At 42.6% G+C, this 17,005-nt stretch overlaps 1 protein-coding gene and 2 long non-coding RNA genes across 9 annotated transcripts in view; 2 read left to right on the forward strand and 1 right to left on the reverse strand.

Annotated features, from left to right (window-relative positions):
* Nucleotides 1–5,126, reverse strand: part of LOC109514651 (uncharacterized) — a 9,436-nt gene extending 4,310 nt beyond the window's left edge. The window contains exons 1-2 of the long non-coding RNA XR_002168016.1: nt 4,981–5,126; nt 3,371–3,430 (exon numbers count right to left, since the gene is read on the reverse strand). This is a non-coding gene — a long non-coding RNA (uncharacterized LOC109514651). The remainder of the gene's footprint in view (nt 1–3,370; nt 3,431–4,980) is intronic.
* The window catches only part of LOC109514658 (uncharacterized), a 15,563-nt gene extending 10,070 nt beyond the window's left edge, over nt 1–5,493 (forward strand). The window contains exon 2 of the long non-coding RNA XR_002168024.1: nt 5,125–5,493. This is a non-coding gene — a long non-coding RNA (uncharacterized LOC109514658). The remainder of the gene's footprint in view (nt 1–5,124) is intronic.
* A 3,424-nt stretch (nt 5,494–8,917) lies between these two features.
* LOC109514567 (myocyte-specific enhancer factor 2D homolog) overlaps nt 8,918–17,005 on the forward strand; it is an 11,927-nt gene continuing 3,839 nt past the window's right edge. For 2 of the 7 annotated variants that reach the window (XM_019867788.1, XM_019867792.1), the window contains exons 1-8: nt 8,918–9,133; nt 12,175–12,474; nt 13,174–13,377; nt 13,951–14,088; nt 14,166–14,382; nt 14,954–15,010; nt 15,078–15,262; nt 15,556–15,591. In XM_019867788.1, coding sequence (XP_019723347.1) covers nt 12,421–12,474; nt 13,174–13,377; nt 13,951–14,088; nt 14,166–14,382; nt 14,954–15,010; nt 15,078–15,262; nt 15,556–15,591 — 891 coding nt within the window. In that variant the 5' untranslated portion in view covers nt 8,918–9,133; nt 12,175–12,420. The remainder of the gene's footprint in view (nt 9,134–12,174; nt 12,475–13,173; nt 13,378–13,950; nt 14,089–14,165; nt 14,383–14,953; nt 15,011–15,077; nt 15,263–15,555; nt 15,592–17,005) is intronic. The other 5 variants (XM_019867789.1, XM_019867794.1, XM_019867790.1 and 2 more) reach the window with 3 other exon arrangements.

Here is a 17,005-nt window from a genome sequence, read left to right on the forward strand (position 1 = left end):
GCACACACACACACACACACACACACAGCCATTCTCATGGTATGGTCTGCCCCCGAGCATGCAAATGACATTCATTATGCAAATGCATACAAATCAGGCCCGACCATCTGAGAAGGCACGCTGGGAAAAAAGAGCAGAAGAAAGAAATTAAGTGAATGAGGCGAAAGCGAAGCGAGAGCAGGATGTGAAAACACAAAACGGCGTAAAAGTGGCATGTTTTTTTTTCCTTAAGTCTCCACCTTTTCGACATGAAGCCAAACGATCACAAGAAGCCTCTTTCACACAGAGAGCCCACAAAATGACCGCATGAGAGCTGAGACACGAGATCGAGCAATTATCCATATTTACCTTCTGCATCTGGTGCAATGTATAAAATATATTATTAATGGTGATCGAAGTGCAGTAAGTGGAGTAACTTTTGGGCATAATAGTTTGTGGCATAATTATGGTTTCAAAGCTGGCGTCACCAATGTGGTGCCCGGTGGCACGGGTCTCCCCCAAGGATCACATGAATAGCCCGAAGGCCTGTTACAAAAATAGCTCATCGGTGATGGGCTGTTGTGATTTTCTAGAAATAGTGGATCGGTGATCATTTGAAAATATCAACAGTGGAAGCGATTTGGAGAAATTTGGAGAAAAAGTATTTATCTGTTTGCTATATACTGTGAGAAATCTTTCGTCTGTCTGATCAGTGTATTCACTGAAATGAATGTCGTTATTTATTCATCGTAACTAGGGCTCACGTCATGAAGGAAACTTTTTGGAATTGATTATCCTCTCGATTTTTGCATCTACAACTCGGGTAATCGCCCTGTCTCCCGTTTTGAGAGATAAATTTTGGTGTCAGACAATTTGGGTGTTTGACTTAGACAAGTAAAGCAATTGCCAATCGCAGGGCACACAAAGACGAACAACCATCCGCGCTCACACTCACACCTAGAGACAAATTCGAGTGCATGTTTTTGGAACGTGGGAGGTAACCAAAGTACCCGGAGAAAACCCACGCAGGCCCAGAGAAAACATGCAAACTCCACACAGGAAGGCCGCAGACCTCTGCACTGTGAGGTAGATGCGCTAACCACTGGACCACCGGGCCGCTCTGGTATTGTCATAGACAGATATAAAAACACTTTGGGGGAGGCCTCAATTACTTGCAGGATTTTGTTATTTTCGGCACGGCACAATCTATGTACATGAATAAATCTGTTGTTTATGTTGTAGGAACTGTTTTAAAGCTCTTTTGGGCAAGTTGAAGCAACACTGCCACAATTCACAGCTCACGTTCATGGAGCAGGTTAATAAGTGTTAAAAATACTTAATTAGCAGCGCATGAACGCCTCAAAAGGCTCCACAGATTTTTGAAGTGGTGCTTAAATGCGGACTTTTCATAAAGGTTTTCATTTGAGGAGGTTTTATAGCACTGAGGTGTGTTTGCCTTTCTCTCTTTTTCTCCCTCTCCCCCTTTCTCTCCCTCTCACGTGCGCGCATACACACACACACACACACACACACACACACACACACGCATGCATACCCACACACGCTATGTATACGCTATCGTTCAAGAGTTTGGGGGCTCGGCTCACTGAGAAATGTCCTTTCTAAATCACATTCACAACGTCTAGAATTCTTTTCTGATTACTCTAATCTAATCTATATTGAATAAAAATGCATTTTTCTTGCTTTGCTTTTTTTTTTTTTTTTTTTTTACATTTTACACTTGACGCTGCACCGTCATTTCTAATGGATAAATAGGTGCACAAGGACATTAAGTTGCATTATTTTCCAACACTCACAAAAAAATAATAATTTAAAAACATTGACAAATTTTAGCCCATTTCACATCGTTGTGAAAAGGAACGTGATGTAACACTTTCCATTGATCAACACATAGTGCACTTGGGTCCACCTAAGACCGTTTAAACACTGATTAGCATATCACACACCCTTTTGTAGCACACCATCCTACCTTTTTTTCCCCCGACATTATAGTATGTTGTGTGTGTTCTTGTTGATTTTCCATCAGCTGTGCAGGCATGTAATGGGATTCTTGTTACTTTCGGTTATCTAGCTTTATGAAGAATGTACGGCACTCATACAGCTAGATAACCAAAGATAACAGACAACCCCTCAGGCCTGAAACTCTCTCATACACACACACACACACACACACACACACACACACACACACACACACACACACACACACCACTACACTGCCTCGTATGCACCTGCAAGGACCAAGCAAAAATTAGGAGAACAACATCAATCAAAGGCACATTCAGTTCAGACACACAATGAAATGTGATTATGAACTAGCATGGACTAAAAGAGAGGTGGGAAATCTTTTTTTTTTTTCCCCAAACAGAGTCAACAGTTTTTCTCAAGTCCATCAAGGGACATGTAAATTCGATGGTGAATGTTCGGTTTCCACGAGTTGTCTTGTAATATTCAGTCAAGGTTTGACCTAAAGGTTTTCACTGTGCTTCATCCTGAGCAAATTTTTCAATCTATAGCTTTAATACGTGAACTATGTGGCACCAGGCTTGATGTGTTACATTAAAAGGATCATCTTAAATGCAACATGATCATATTGAAATCATGTTGATACAAAATATACAAGATCGATTCATTCATTCCCTCTGAATCGCCAAATACATTTTTGAATATTAAGTATTTTTATTTCTTTGGTTGATTTGTTTTCTCAGTAATTGTTTTCCCAATGGCATTCCGTGACGTCACTACCTGCGCACCGGGCAGAGGTCAGGCGTGATCACCAATTACTACCTACACACACAAACACGAAAGCTACTAAAAAAGTAACTAATAAAAGAGCAACGTGGAAAAAGAATAAGAAGTACTACTTTTCTTTAACACACACACATACACACACACACACACACACACACGCGCGCGCGGTAGCGTGCGCGTCCGTTGCTCTTATATTTAAAATAACGATCTAAATGGTTTAAACTGTAATTTACTTTTTTTTTTTTTTTTACATGCATGATATATTTAAATTCTGTTTCTCTTAAAGGACATTTGAGCTGTCTTGTTTGTGTGAAACTTGAATTAATTAGAAAAGCCAATTGTCGTAATCTTTCAATTATATTTGCTACGTATGATAGGTTCCCCTATATGCAAGCAAGGGGCCGTATAATCAAAATACATACTCCCGGTCCATATTCTGACATTATTGATACACAATCGTAGTCCTCCCAGGTGGTCGACATTGCGGTGTGTGTTGCGGCAGTAAAATGACAAAACGAGCCGTAAAAAATGGCGCTGTAAATGCGACCAAGTGGCAGACAAATAATGCCGAGTGTAATGATACGTTCTGTTATATTAATCATCGTAATACAGGACTTACCTATATGAGGTTGAGGCATCAATCCAACTTCTGCTATGATGCATTTTGTCGTTGAGGATCCTGGTCGTAAACAAGAAAACTGCACGTCATTTTAACGTCTCGTTGATGACTTGCGGGCAAAACGAAACCGTTCATTAACAGTCCATAAAACAATACACTTGTTTAGTGTCTCCTCACTATTAAAATGGTCCAAAATGACATCAATAGAGCGGGTATTAAGCGAAGGGCCTTATGTAATACAGTAATGCACGTCATCGTGCGTGCGTGCGTGCGTGCGTGTGTGTGTGTGTGTGTGTGCGTGTGCGCGCGCCGCGAACGCAACAGTTGAGTAAAGCGTTGTTTTTTTTCAGTCATCTTTTGCACATTTTCAGATTTTTTTTTCATTAATAAAAATACTGTAATCTGTTAATTGTCGTAAATCTCCCTTTTTTCCCCATTTCAGTCTTGTTGAAAAAGATCGCAATTCGTTTTGTGCAATTACGGTGGGGAGGGAATCTAGGGCATCTTGTGAGAACCCTGAACGCAACTGTTGAGTTCAAGGGCAACATTAATCTCCAAATACTTTTAAGTAGAATTCAATGTCAGTGAGTCTTGATGTGGGCCGATATTTTGAGGATTTTTTTGTTGTTGTTTTTGTTTTGCACTATGCTATTAGACTGGGACTTGTGTCAGTCTTGTACGTAACTGATGACTTCAAATACCGGTAGTACCTTTTAATTTTTTGTGTGTTTGTTTGCTTTTCGCACACTCTTCTATGTTTTCAAAAGATTGTCGTCGTTTAGTGACACTTACAGTGAGACTTGTGTGAACTGCGAATTTACTAAATTGAAGCCCTTCGTTTGTTTTTGCAAACTTTCAGGATATTTTTGTCTTGGTTGATTTGAATAAGGTGCACGTCGGGAACCTCGTTAGCAGTGAATGGATCTGTGAGTAAGTGCAGAACGTGTTTTTTTTTTTTTGCACACTTCCAGTTCTTTTTTGTTCCCATATTTCGCCAAATCCGTTCATTGTAATTGTGCCTGTCCGTGTCTGCTGAGTTCAAATGCAATCGGGACAGGCTTGTGTGACCGGCGAACGTACTGTAGGGTTCAAGTACCCTTTTTGCTTACACGTTTGCACACTTTTTCGATTTTCTTTTTAGAAACTGCAATTACGGTGCAAGACGAGGCCGCTTTGACCCCCTTAACAACTAGAACAGGCCCAATCTGTTTGGGGATGCTCGTGCACAAATACGGCCCTTGGACTGCTATATGTCGCGTATTATTCGCTAAAATTTACGCAATGAGACGTCATCATGCAAGGGGATCTTGAAAATACGTCGATACACGTGAATCCAGACGGGAACCTGTCTTCGCCGTGTGTGAGATAGATGCATGGGACGCAAAAGTGCCAACTCTGCAAAGTGGCGCAAAGTCCACTCTATTTCTTGATCACTTTTTTTTCGGGGTGGGGGTTGCGGGAACTAAATGAGAATAAGGATTTGGATACACGCGGGTCTTGCTAGTCTGGGCCTGAGTGTAAATGCTCTGCCAGCCTCCCGAACGCATGAAGACGCCTTCCCTACAATACAAATGCACTTGACAAATCCACGCAAGAGGACGTTTTCCTACCGGTGGTCCCTCCGCTGGCGTCCCAGATGATGAGAGCCTCCGCGAGCGGCGCGTGTCGTGACGTCTCCACGGCCTCGTCCATTGATTTTCTCCGCTTCTTAAAATCACATCGTCGCATCCTCACCCCCCCCCCCACCATTCCAGGAGGGGAAAGATGGCACGGTCCACGCCGCAGAGGACTACACCGCCACCACCATCAACAGCAGCGCCTAGTGTCCCTTCGAGTGCACGAGCAACTCATTTGTCCTAATTCATATATGCACCCCCGAGGCTACGCCCCCTCTTTGTGAGTCAGTGGTCCACACCTTCCTCCTCCTCCAGTGAGATGCCTCTGCACAGATATGAAGGCTCACTTGTGATTGACACAATGCACTCGAAAAGGTACAAGGTGTTCATTTTCGTCTTTGTCATTGCAGCACATATCGCGGGGCTCTTTCTAATGGTTTGGTGCCTTGAAATAAAATGGGTTAGCCTGCCCCAAATTTGTAGGTTGGATACACAAAATGGGTCTCGGGAGCAATTTGTTCGACTTTATTGATTATCAAGGGCTTTGTATTGTGTTTTGTACATGTTTGGATTTAAAAAAAAAAAACATGAAAAGTAAAGAAATAAGGCCATCTGAATAAATTGAGTCCCACTTCTTTTCCAAGGGAAGGAGAAAAACTACAGGAGAATTAAAAGTGTAATCTTATTATAATTTATTGAAGAAAGCGGGATACAGTAGTGCCTTCTTTTAATTTAAATTTAAAAACTGAAAAAAGTAAAGCAGTATATTTAATCAATTTTAAAAGATAAGGGAAAATAAAGGCACAGAATATAAATTTCATCGTGTCGAAAAAAAAACTAAAAGAAATAGGAAAAAGTCAGGCAATCAGAAAATAAATACAATTCTGATGGTTAATAGAAATTCAGACTAGCAAAGTACATGTAATTGTTTTAGAATATATTTTTAAGAAAAAGTGAGGGGAGACGGGCAGAATAAATATATTCTCGTTTGTAATTTGGAATTGAAAAAGGAAAAATAAGACCATTACAACATATTTGAAACTGATTTCCAGGCAAACAGAATACATTGTTATCCTGTTTGAAAAAAAAAACCCAAACATTCCCAGATTATCAACCAGGTCCTGCAACAGTATCAATATTCAAAATTGGTGGGTCGATATACCGCATATTGATTGATCATGTAAAGTCCTCATGTTAAATCCCAGTGTAATTCTATTTCATCCGACAGCCGGCTTTAGTAAGAAAAGCTATGGGATGCTTGCAAATTCATCAGAAAGTAATTTCTTCTTTGCAAAGATGCCCGTGCACGATGCTGATGTCTGCCACAGTCTCCACAAGGTTCCCTTAATTAACATGATAATCCCAAATGTTGGGAGTCCCGTCAATGAAAGCCAATCCACCCAAAGACCATTGTGGGTGCGTGCGTGACTGCCTGTGTGTGCGTGTGTGTGTGTGTGTGTGTGTGTGTGTGTGCGTGCGTGCGTTAAAGCATGCGCACCCCGCGCACAGTCATGCCGTCATGCCGTCTCAACATTTGCATGCAAGAAGTTGACCCGGCCATGTCATGTCTGTCTAGACCGCCTCAATGAGTGGCCACATACCTCCACACTAAGATATGCACACGGTGTCTCACCAGACATGCAAATCAGCGCCATTTAGAAGCCATGGAACTCAACCATTTTCCTCTTTTCTCTTTTTTACTAAACCAGCCGCCCTCCCTCCATTTGAGTCATGCATTTATTTGCGGTGAGACAAATAGAAATTGATGGAACGCAAGAGCATATTTGGCCCAGCACAAGGTATTTATTGACAGCATGCACGCTGTTTCTGTTATAAACACAACATTGTGGGGGAACCACATCACCTGGAATGCTCACCGTCACTGCACAAATACTGCACAATGTGTGATAGGACGCCACATTTTTACCATTTATGTGCCTTTGTAGGTGCTGCTGCTTTGGTTCACAAGATAGTGGCATGAAAACATGTCAGAGTCAACCAGAATCTAAATAGTCATCATCAAATAGTTACCAGACCGTTTACGTTGCCCTGTCGGGTGCTGCTGTTTTGGTTAGCAACATATCCAAACTGGCTCAGCAGCTCAACTCTCCTGTATGCCTACAAGCCGATTCGGTGGAATCTTATAGCGTTGTCATTTTCACATAATTCTTGACCTGTCATGATTCGAGGGAGGTGTTTATTTTTCTTAAATTGATGATGCACACTGGCGACGAATTGCGGCAACTATAGGGGGAAGTGCGGTGTTTGCAGTGCAGTGAAGCTAACATCTAAACTTGAGGTCCATTTTAATATTTGGATTGAGACAAATTAACTTGTTGCGAATTTCTCCATTGTGAGACAAATAAGGTTATCGTATCTTATCTTATCTTATCTTAAAACCTGATTACTAACAATGTACTTATTTTACACCAGAAAAAAATGGAAAGTACACAATTCACGAGCACAGAAAGTAATGACGAATGCATACTTTGTAAAAATAAACTGCAAATTTAAAAGTAAATGTAATTAAACATAAAATTAAATCAAAAACTGAAAAGCATAATTATTAAGTTAGCATTTTGTATGTTTTAAATTTTCCTAAAATGTTAAACTCTTGTAGATCCATTGTGGTCCCCACTCATGTCAGTGTATATGACATTTAAATGCCATATATGGTTTATATTCGTTCGGATTAAATCATTGGCATATACAGTACTGAAACAAGTCATTTTAAACGCTAAACAGCAAAGAGGTGAGCGTTCATTTCTCCGGGTGCTATGACACCACCGTGTGGACAGTTTAATGCATTACACCTGTTCATCGCCTCCATCAGGCCAAAGTATGAAAAGACGAGCGAGCGCCCACTGGTGAAGGTAATAATATGCATCCATTTTCTGTACCGGGTATTTCTTATTGAGGATCGCGGGTGGCAGGGGCCTATCCCAGCCAACTTCGGGCAAATGGTGGACTACATTCTGAACTGGTTGCCAAGGAATCACGGGTCACTCTCACGTTCACAGTTACAGTCACTGAATGGCAACTGAACCCATACTCCCTGTACCGAAGTCAAGCGAATGCACCACTACACTATCAGTGACTTGGTGTAATATAATAATAATGCTTGTCTCATTTTCTGATGCACTAATGAACAGTAGTGCATCAAGACATGGATGCTGCTGTTTTGCTTAGCTAGATAAAATTATGTAGCGACCACACTAGCAAGGAATACTCATTTGTTGTATTGACACAAATGCACTCTTTAAAAAAATTGATACGACCTAATGATTTAGTGCAAATTCATTTGTGGACCCCCAATGTACGTCTTGCAGACTTCCAGTTGCTCAGTGACGCCAGTTTGAGAACTGCTAGTCCACTGCTAGATATGGCCCACGGGCTGCATGTTGCCCACCTATTGACTCACATTTATCAAGCATTGAAGACGAAAGCATTGAAACTAAATGTCGTCAAGCAGATTATGTGGATGGGAAACACTGGACTGAGTCTCCAGTGCCCTGCGCCCTGTTCTACGGACCATGACCAGAGCAATGGGGGCGTCCACTTAGTGCGTGGACGTCATACAGTGCAGTGATATAATGCCAACACGTCTGTCAGGATGCTATAATAAGGCGACAAAAACATCTTGTTTGTCATTTTCCCGCAGTGAATTGGCGACACGAGGATATATGCAGAAACTAATGAGCTAGCGGGCTTCTGCATAGCGGCTCAAGTCTCCACTGACATTTTTGCCCACATGCAAAAATCATGCAAAAGGTAAATACTGTGGCGGAGGGATACAAACAGCACGGCACAACATGGCCGTCATCTCCGTCATGTCCTCTTCTGCGGGACCGGCCCGCACAAGCGTAATGCACGCCGATTGGCCGAAATGCACCTTGCCTCGGCCTCCCATTGGCTTGAGCAGACGTCCATCAAAATCTGATGTCAATGACGTTGATCATACGCTGGTTTCACTGTATCGCCTTGGTGGACGGTATAGTTACTTCAAACATGAAATGGAATAAAATGTCGCGGATTCTTTCACAGCGAGAAGACACGCAAGCGTAGTTCAATCTATAGTTCTTCATTGAGAAGTATTCCGTCCCGGCAGACGTATCTTTTTTGGCCTTTGAATCGGCAATATTTCAGGGTAAGTGGAGTGATACATTTCCTGCGTCTTCACCCCCCACCCCATTGGAGTAACGCCGCTTGCTTTGCTTATTTAAATCTCATTAAACGCTTAGCGACGTTCTCTTTATCCGATACGCTTGTTTTATCGAACTAAAGTTTCCTTGATGTAAAGTAGTGCGTGCCCATCGAGTTGTAAGGGAAGGTAATGGCTGTCGGCCGCAGCTCGTTACGAGGATTGTCTAATGGCCTCGATTCCGGTGGACTCTCGCGTCAACGTCTTTTTTTTCTTTTTCCCCGCGGTTCAAGCTCGCTATAAATGTCCTAAAACGACACTGTGACACCTCTCTTGCGTCAACGGGCCTGTCTGTCTTACATCTGTCAAAGGACACCACGACGTAGTCCCCATAAAAATGTTGGATAGAGCACTATGGAGAAGATGTCCACACTTGAGTGAGAAAATAACATTTAATATAAAGTCTGTGAAGACTGCACACCTGAAGGCGTTTCTGTTCAAAACTCATCTCGTTGCATTGTTGTCCTTGAAGCTTCACTGGGTGCTGGGGCGGTGGGTAGGAATGGCGAGGTCGGGGGGCTAATCCTAATATTTACCTGCATTGGTTTGAGTGTAAATTTGTGACAGTCTGTCTTTCATGTGCTTCAAATCATCCGTCCATCAATTTTCTATCCCGCATATCCTTATTAGGGCTGGAGACAATTACAGTTGACAAACTTTAGGAGACAGGCGAGGTACACCCAGGATTGGTTGCCAGCCATTTGTAGGGCACATATTGACAAACAACCATTCGTGCTCACTTTTACGCCGATTGGCGTTTCGAGTCTAAAATGCACCTAACATGGATGTTTTGAGAATGTGGGAGGACCCACACAAACCACAGGGCAAAGCAACACAGGAAAGGCCCACATGTGCACCTCCGAACTGTAAGGCAGATGTGCTAACCACTCAACTGCATGTGATACAAGTCATGATCTAACTGTAATTCAATGCTCAAATTAGGTCAGAATGCCATGAAATGTACCCCCCCCCAAAAAAAAAACGATCCTATTGGAGATTTAGAAGGTGTCTTTGATCCAGTTTGAGGTTTGACATGATTTTAGTTTTCCAAAATGTCTGAAACAAACGTCTATGTTATATGTTGAGATAATTTGTGCGTTGTTCCTTTTTCAGAATGTAACAGTTTTTTAATTGCATCAAACGCTCTCAAGGATGTGTGCACTGTCATTGTACAGTGGCTTTGTTTAATGTGTTTTTGTGATGCCTCCACAGTCGGGTGCGTTGTGATAAACATGCAGTCAGAAACGGAACTTGGAAATGGAAGGTGTTGTGATGGCCACACTTGAGGCAGAGAACAACATAACTTCTCTTAGTTCACTTTCCTATGAGGGAAAATTGTTCACGGACTGTTTAGTGTTCCATTTATCAGACTCCACTATATGTTCATGCTTGTAGAATTACAAAGTCCCCTCTGAGAAGCATAGTAATGTTCTTCGTCCCACTCATTGATTTAGAATAGTGTTTATTTGGCTGTGGGCACATATTTGAAGACACGCTTTAAGTGTATTTGGCAAAATCCCTACTTTATGTGGATGTGAAGGTTATGCAAAGAGGCATTGTAACAAATAAACATGAGTCAGTGCAGAAGTGGAAATAATTGCTCTGTGTGTGTGTGTTTTGCTTTTCCACATCTCATTGGCTAGTGTGTAATCCACTTAAAGGTCAGTGTCACTAATGAGCACACTCCACAACAGACAGATGAAGACCCTCGGCATGATTACGTCCCCCCCTTCATCAGGCTTGCTTGAGCATCTCTTGGCTGATTTAACCAATTTGATCTCGCTGTAATAAACCAAATAACCCCCCGAAAAAAAACAAAATAATAATAAATAAATTAAAATGGCATTGTGCTGCGTTTGTCTTTTTTCTGGTTCCGTGTGTCCAGCGAGATTAGTTCAGGTTTGGACAATTTACATGAAATAACCGACTTGACCTTGTTCTCACTGAGTGCAAACAGTTTGTGGGGACGCTTCTAATTGAGCCATTAGTGCCTTGAAGGGATTTTGGGGGCAGGGGGTACATTGCGTAAACGTGTCAATTGCACTCATTAATGAGGGTGCACAGAAGCCCGCAGGGCCTGAGCCATTCCAATCAAAGATCTTTTTTTATTTTTTTTTTTTTTTAACACCATATTGCAAGAAGAAGGATGTCATTGTGTGGCCTTACATTCAACGTCCAAACCCCCTCTGGAATAATATTCCTCCAGGATGATAGCAAAAGGAGAGCTATGTACTTCTGATAATCTCTCATAATAGCCCAGCATCATTACACAAGATGTTTTAAAGTCTCTCTGCCTAATGATCTTCGTAAACAACATGGAGATTGGATCAAAATAATCTGTCACCAATTTAAACCTTTTATTGACTGTACAAGCAATGTTAAAGTAACATTCTAACATACTTAACTTTGGTCCAAGTGTAAAAAGAAGTGAACCACTGTTAATATCCATCCATTCCTCATCCAAACCGCTTATCCTCATGAGCGTCGCGGACACGCTGGAGCTAATCCCGACTGTCATCGGGCAGTAGGAGGGGTACACCTTGAATTGGTTGAAAACCACAATCAAAATTACAAAACAGACAACCACAACTTTCTTCTATAAATCTAAATATCTTGCTATTTTTTTTCACCCAAAAGCCAAAGGAAATGCTGTCTCCTGGGGTTGCAGCAATTGAATCACTTGAGTAATTAGACTAGCAGAAAGGTTGAAGCAAAAGCTCTGCCTCAAATGTTCGTAGCAATAATTCTTCCACACCAACTAATTTTATCGAAGTTGCACACGCCAGTCCATGCAGAAGTAAGTTAACACGAAGATGATAAGCAAGGAGGAAAGTCTGGACAGGACAGAGAAAGTTCCAAATTTGGGATCATTTTACACTTCAAGGAAGACAAAGTCCATCTACGATTGCCAACACAAAGTAACGTGTCATGTTACCATGCGTTAAATGGAACGTTTTACAGGAGTTTTCCTTCTTGTTTCCCCACAGGTGACCCTCATCCTTCGGCAGCCATTTTACTTCAGGCGGTTTTCCTCCGCCCGTCCGTCACTTCTCCTTCAACCCAGCCAGAGCAATGTGCCAGCACCGCCTCTGCTATTGTCCTCCGCCACCTTCCCGCACCTAAATTTTTTTTTTTTCTTTTTGGCGTGGCAATAAAAAAAAAAAAACAATAAGCTAGCAGGGCCAGAGAGAGATAGAGAGCTTCTTTATTTGATTTGACTGCGTCAAGGCATCATGGGTAGGAAAAAGATTCAGATCCAGCGGATCACAGATGAAAGAAACAAGCAGGTAAGAGTATGATTTTTGACCTCTTGTTTTGGTGCCCTCCCTCGCGAACACTTGCCCACGGTAACTAAATGCTGAGTCTCCAGTGAACCTTTAAAGCTCAAGTGAGTTAGATTCAGGGCTGCTGCTGCTGCTACTGGCGGTTGTTTTGGGGGGTTCCAGTTTCATGCCAGTTGCTGGCAGCTGAATGCTCCGCGTGTTTGACAGCCTTGCACTTGTGCGAGCAGCTGTCGTTTCGAAGTTGAAACGAAACACGCAGCCCGACCCGAGCTTAAGCTCGCACGTTCACAGTGAAGAAATAGTGCTCTACAAGCAAACCTTGGACTTTTTGTCATGTTACAATTGAAGTATACTTGGTACCATCATGGTCGTTTTCACACATGCATACTGTATGTCATGCGCCCAAATATTTGTACATGCATTTTATTGTTCTTAATTTTTTTTGTCTGTCATTAAAGTAAACCTACATACCCTGTTTGATATTAAAAAAAATACAATCAAGGTGCACGTGTGCACCCGGTAAAAGGCAAAGTTAATCAACTTCAACTTGCAATTGCACCGGTCACAATCGGTTCTTGTGATGTCAGAGGTTCTGGATGCAGACCCGGACGGAAATTAGACCACATTTTTCATACGGTAAAAACGCCGGTTATTAAATTTACAATAATTATTATAGCGTGTCCCACTCTTCACTGTTCTCAGGTGACATTTACCAAGCGCAAGTTTGGCCTGATGAAGAAGGCGTACGAGCTGAGCGTGCTGTGTGACTGCGAGATCGCCCTGATCATCTTCAACCATGCCAACAAGCTCTTTCAGTATGCCAGCACTGACATGGACAAGGTTCTGCTCAAGTACACCGAGTACAACGAGCCACATGAGAGCCGCACCAACGCCGACATCATCGAGGTAACATCAGACTGTAGTCAACTCATCAGATTTATAATCTTTACTCCTAATGTACCAAATTGATGTTAATCATCGCTCGTCTCACGTAGCATATTCAATCAGATTTAATCTCTCACATATTTACAGGAAGTTGTATTTAATTTCTGTAAATATAGCATGGATTTTTGTTAACATATTTAATGTTCCATACAACAAATGTAACATCGTTGAACCATATTTCATGGTCTATGCACCTCTAATGTACCACGTTCACATCTTATCCAAAGATTATTCACCTAAAGTACCAGGTCTGCAGCATATGCATTCTCCGTACACCAAATTGAGCAATAGTTACATCATGTGTAATGGTCTGTTTCTAGCGCTCAGTTACTGTAATGAAATGAATATCAACTCAAAGTATCGGTTACCAACCCCCTTGACTACTCCTAATTTGTTTTGCATTGCCGGTTGGAATTACGAAAAAAAAAATTTGGTCTGCCTCTCTAAAATTTACATCATGTCATATAACTTTACTATATATTTACAGCATGTAGTGTAAATCAGGCCTTCCTTACGTTTTGTGTGCACGTGTAGACTTTGCGAAAGAAAGGCTTCAATGGTTGTGACAGTCCAGAGCCCGACGGCGAAGACTCCATCGATCAGAGTCCCCTGAATGATGACAAGTTTCGGAAGACCACAGAGGACCTGGATGTTCTCTACAAACGCTATGGAGTGAGTGTGTAATCGGCGCAATGTTCTGGTTAGAAAGCAGCGTACATCACACCTGTTTGTCGCTTGAAACGTTGCAGCAGTCGACGGCTCCACCACAGACCTTCTCCATGCCTGTCACCGTGCAGGCGGCCAATTCCAGCCCGCTGCAGTTCAGCAACCCTGGCAACGCGCTGGTAACTACCTCCTACGTGACGGCGCCGTCGCTCACCGACACCCACCTCTTGTCGCCACAGCAACCGGCCCCTCCGAGGAACACCGTGTCTCCCGGGTTGCCACAGCGACCGGCTAGCGCAGGTGAGACATCCTGCCGAGGTCGGCAAGTGGGACGCGTCAGCAGAAAGGGGGACTAAAAAGTTAAACTCAAAGCAATTCACTTTCGATTACTTCCTTGACAGCCATACCAAAAATATGACAACTCTCAAACCGTTTATGCTTCTGACTATAATGTATAAGGTCAAGGAATCATAGAAATGGTTGTCTCACTATAGGGCAGCAGAATAATGGGGCTATTCTCGAAGCCCGTCACGGAATCGTAGAATTATAAAAGTAATACGTCGTTTATTGGCTAAGAAATAGATTGCGATATCGTCATTACTGATACCATTCAATGAAGGAGTAGTTTGGAATGTCCCCTGAAAACAAGAAAAAAATGAACACAAAGTGGCCGTGCTTCCGAGATTGGGTTATTTGACTAATAGCGAGTCATCAGACTTCACTGCTATGCTCCATCCTCGAAATTATGAAATTGTAAGTTTTTTTTCGTAGAACTTTCAACCTTGACTTATTACACAATTGCAATTGATAACATCGTCCTAGCCATTTTTGTGCATCTCCTTTATGACTGACTATTCTTTGAATTCAACAGGCGCTCTTCTGGGAGGTGACCTGAATAATTCAAATGGCGGATGTCCAAGTCCAGTTCGTAAGTACTTTATTTTTATTTTCTCCATTAGTTGTGTTAGCCTGGCCTGAATGATCTCTTTGCACAGCTAACGGCTACACCAGCGCCAGGGCCTCGCCCGGCCTCCTCGCCGTGTCCAACGGCAACAACCTGGGCAAGGTGGCCCCGGCCAAGTCGCCGCCGCCGCCGCCCGCCAGCCCCCAGATGGTTAGCAGCCGCAAACCGGACCTCCGCGTCATCACCTCGCAGGGTGGGAAGAGCCTCATGCAGATGGTGAGCTGCTGATGCCTTTCATACCTATCCTTTGTTTGTTGTTGTCGCCCTCCCGTGGCCTATTTTGTCTTTTAGCGGCAACGGCAGTAAGGCAGCATTCTTGCCGGTGTTGACAGTGGGCATATTTTGTGGTTTTATGAGTGTGTTCACACACACACAGAAACTGTGACAAACGCTGTATTTCCGCCTCACTTGTGTAGCGTGTGGTTCAATGCGGCCACGCCCCTCAACTGCTCTCTACTTTTGTGGCTACTTACAAACATGTCACCCTCTCTGTTACCACCCTTTCGCAGACAGAGGATGAGCTGGAGTTGGTAAATGAGGTGAATGTACGCATCTTAGCATGGTCGCAATAGAAAAGAAGACACTCGTTGGTTTTGTCGTTGTTTTATGTGTGTGGTATTTATTTATTTCTTTAGCCAGCCTCACTGGCATAGCTCGGGATGATCCTCAGTGTGACTGCATGCGGTTTAGGCCTCATGACCATGTTGTTCTCTCGTCTCGGCATCATGATCTTCATGATCCAGGACAATTTACTAAAAGGAAATAAGAACGGTGAACCCTCACTATTTGCTGTGATTATGGGCCCAGGACAGAAAGAAAATTGAGAGTATCTGACACACCCACAAAATGTTAACTGGTTCCCATTAATAGTTTCAATCCCAAATACTAGATCCACCAAACACTGATCCCAAAACACTTTAATAAACACACTGCTTACATTATCCTGAAAAAGATTTGATCAGCGAGGACGCTGGTGTTTTTGTCACCATTTGACAACACACATGATTACGATTCGATTTTTTTCGACTCAGGTATATGTAGATATTCTCATTTTGGAGAGACATGCTATATATCGCAAATAACTCTATCTTTAATGGGCGCTTACTGCACGTTACATTTCTGAAATGCTCAGCTGATAACTTCCATCACTGCCAGTAGTGATCCCAACCTTTCGCTGCATCATATTGAGAAGTTTACCACCCCGCTTTCTCCGAGGATCTGGGCCTTCCTTTCAGACTTCCAACTGGAATCCCCCCCCGTCATGTTGCTGCTGTTTGGTGTCAAACCGGCTATCGGCTGGTTGACAACACTACCTTACCTTCTTCTCTGCTGACGTTGTACAATAGCAGGAGCTGGGCGTTTGGATGCCATATAGTGCCCAAATAGTTTTAGTTCGGTCCAACAAAACACTGAAAAATGGTCATTTGCAAATCGGTGAGGGTTTACTGTACTGTTTTCACCAAATAGGGAAGCGCCGCATGGCATGATCCTTGTTCACCAACAAATCGACACCCATCTTCACCTTCCACACCCACTAATGAAAGTTTAGACACGCTTAAAAAAATTCCTGCCATTACATTAAAGGCATATTTAGTTTCCAGGAAGCAATCATCAAACACAGCAAATTCTAGATGTAAAACAATATGAGTCAGAATGTTTAGCTGGTCGAATTTGTGTATCTAAAAATGATGGTTCAGACTTTTAAGCTCCATGACAACATGATGACGTGACCATTTGTCAGTTTCCTGGAATGCTAATTGACTACGAGGAGGCAGTCTTCACAGGAACATGAAGCGCAACAACATGCGGTTCAACCCACCTAAGACTATAAATGTGTCTTGGTAGGTGCTGCCGTTTAGGTTAGCAATAGATTTAATATGACCTTAGCAGTTCATTTAGTAAGCCTGGTAGATCATTTACTTTTATTAGCATTTCTCTGGAATACAATAGACTGGGGGG

The sequence above is a fragment of the Hippocampus comes genome, unplaced genomic scaffold (assembly GCF_001891065.2).
Source record: "Hippocampus comes isolate QL1 unplaced genomic scaffold, H_comes_QL1_v1.1 scaffold207, whole genome shotgun sequence".
Classification (NCBI taxonomy): Eukaryota; Metazoa; Chordata; class Actinopteri; order Syngnathiformes; family Syngnathidae; genus Hippocampus; species Hippocampus comes.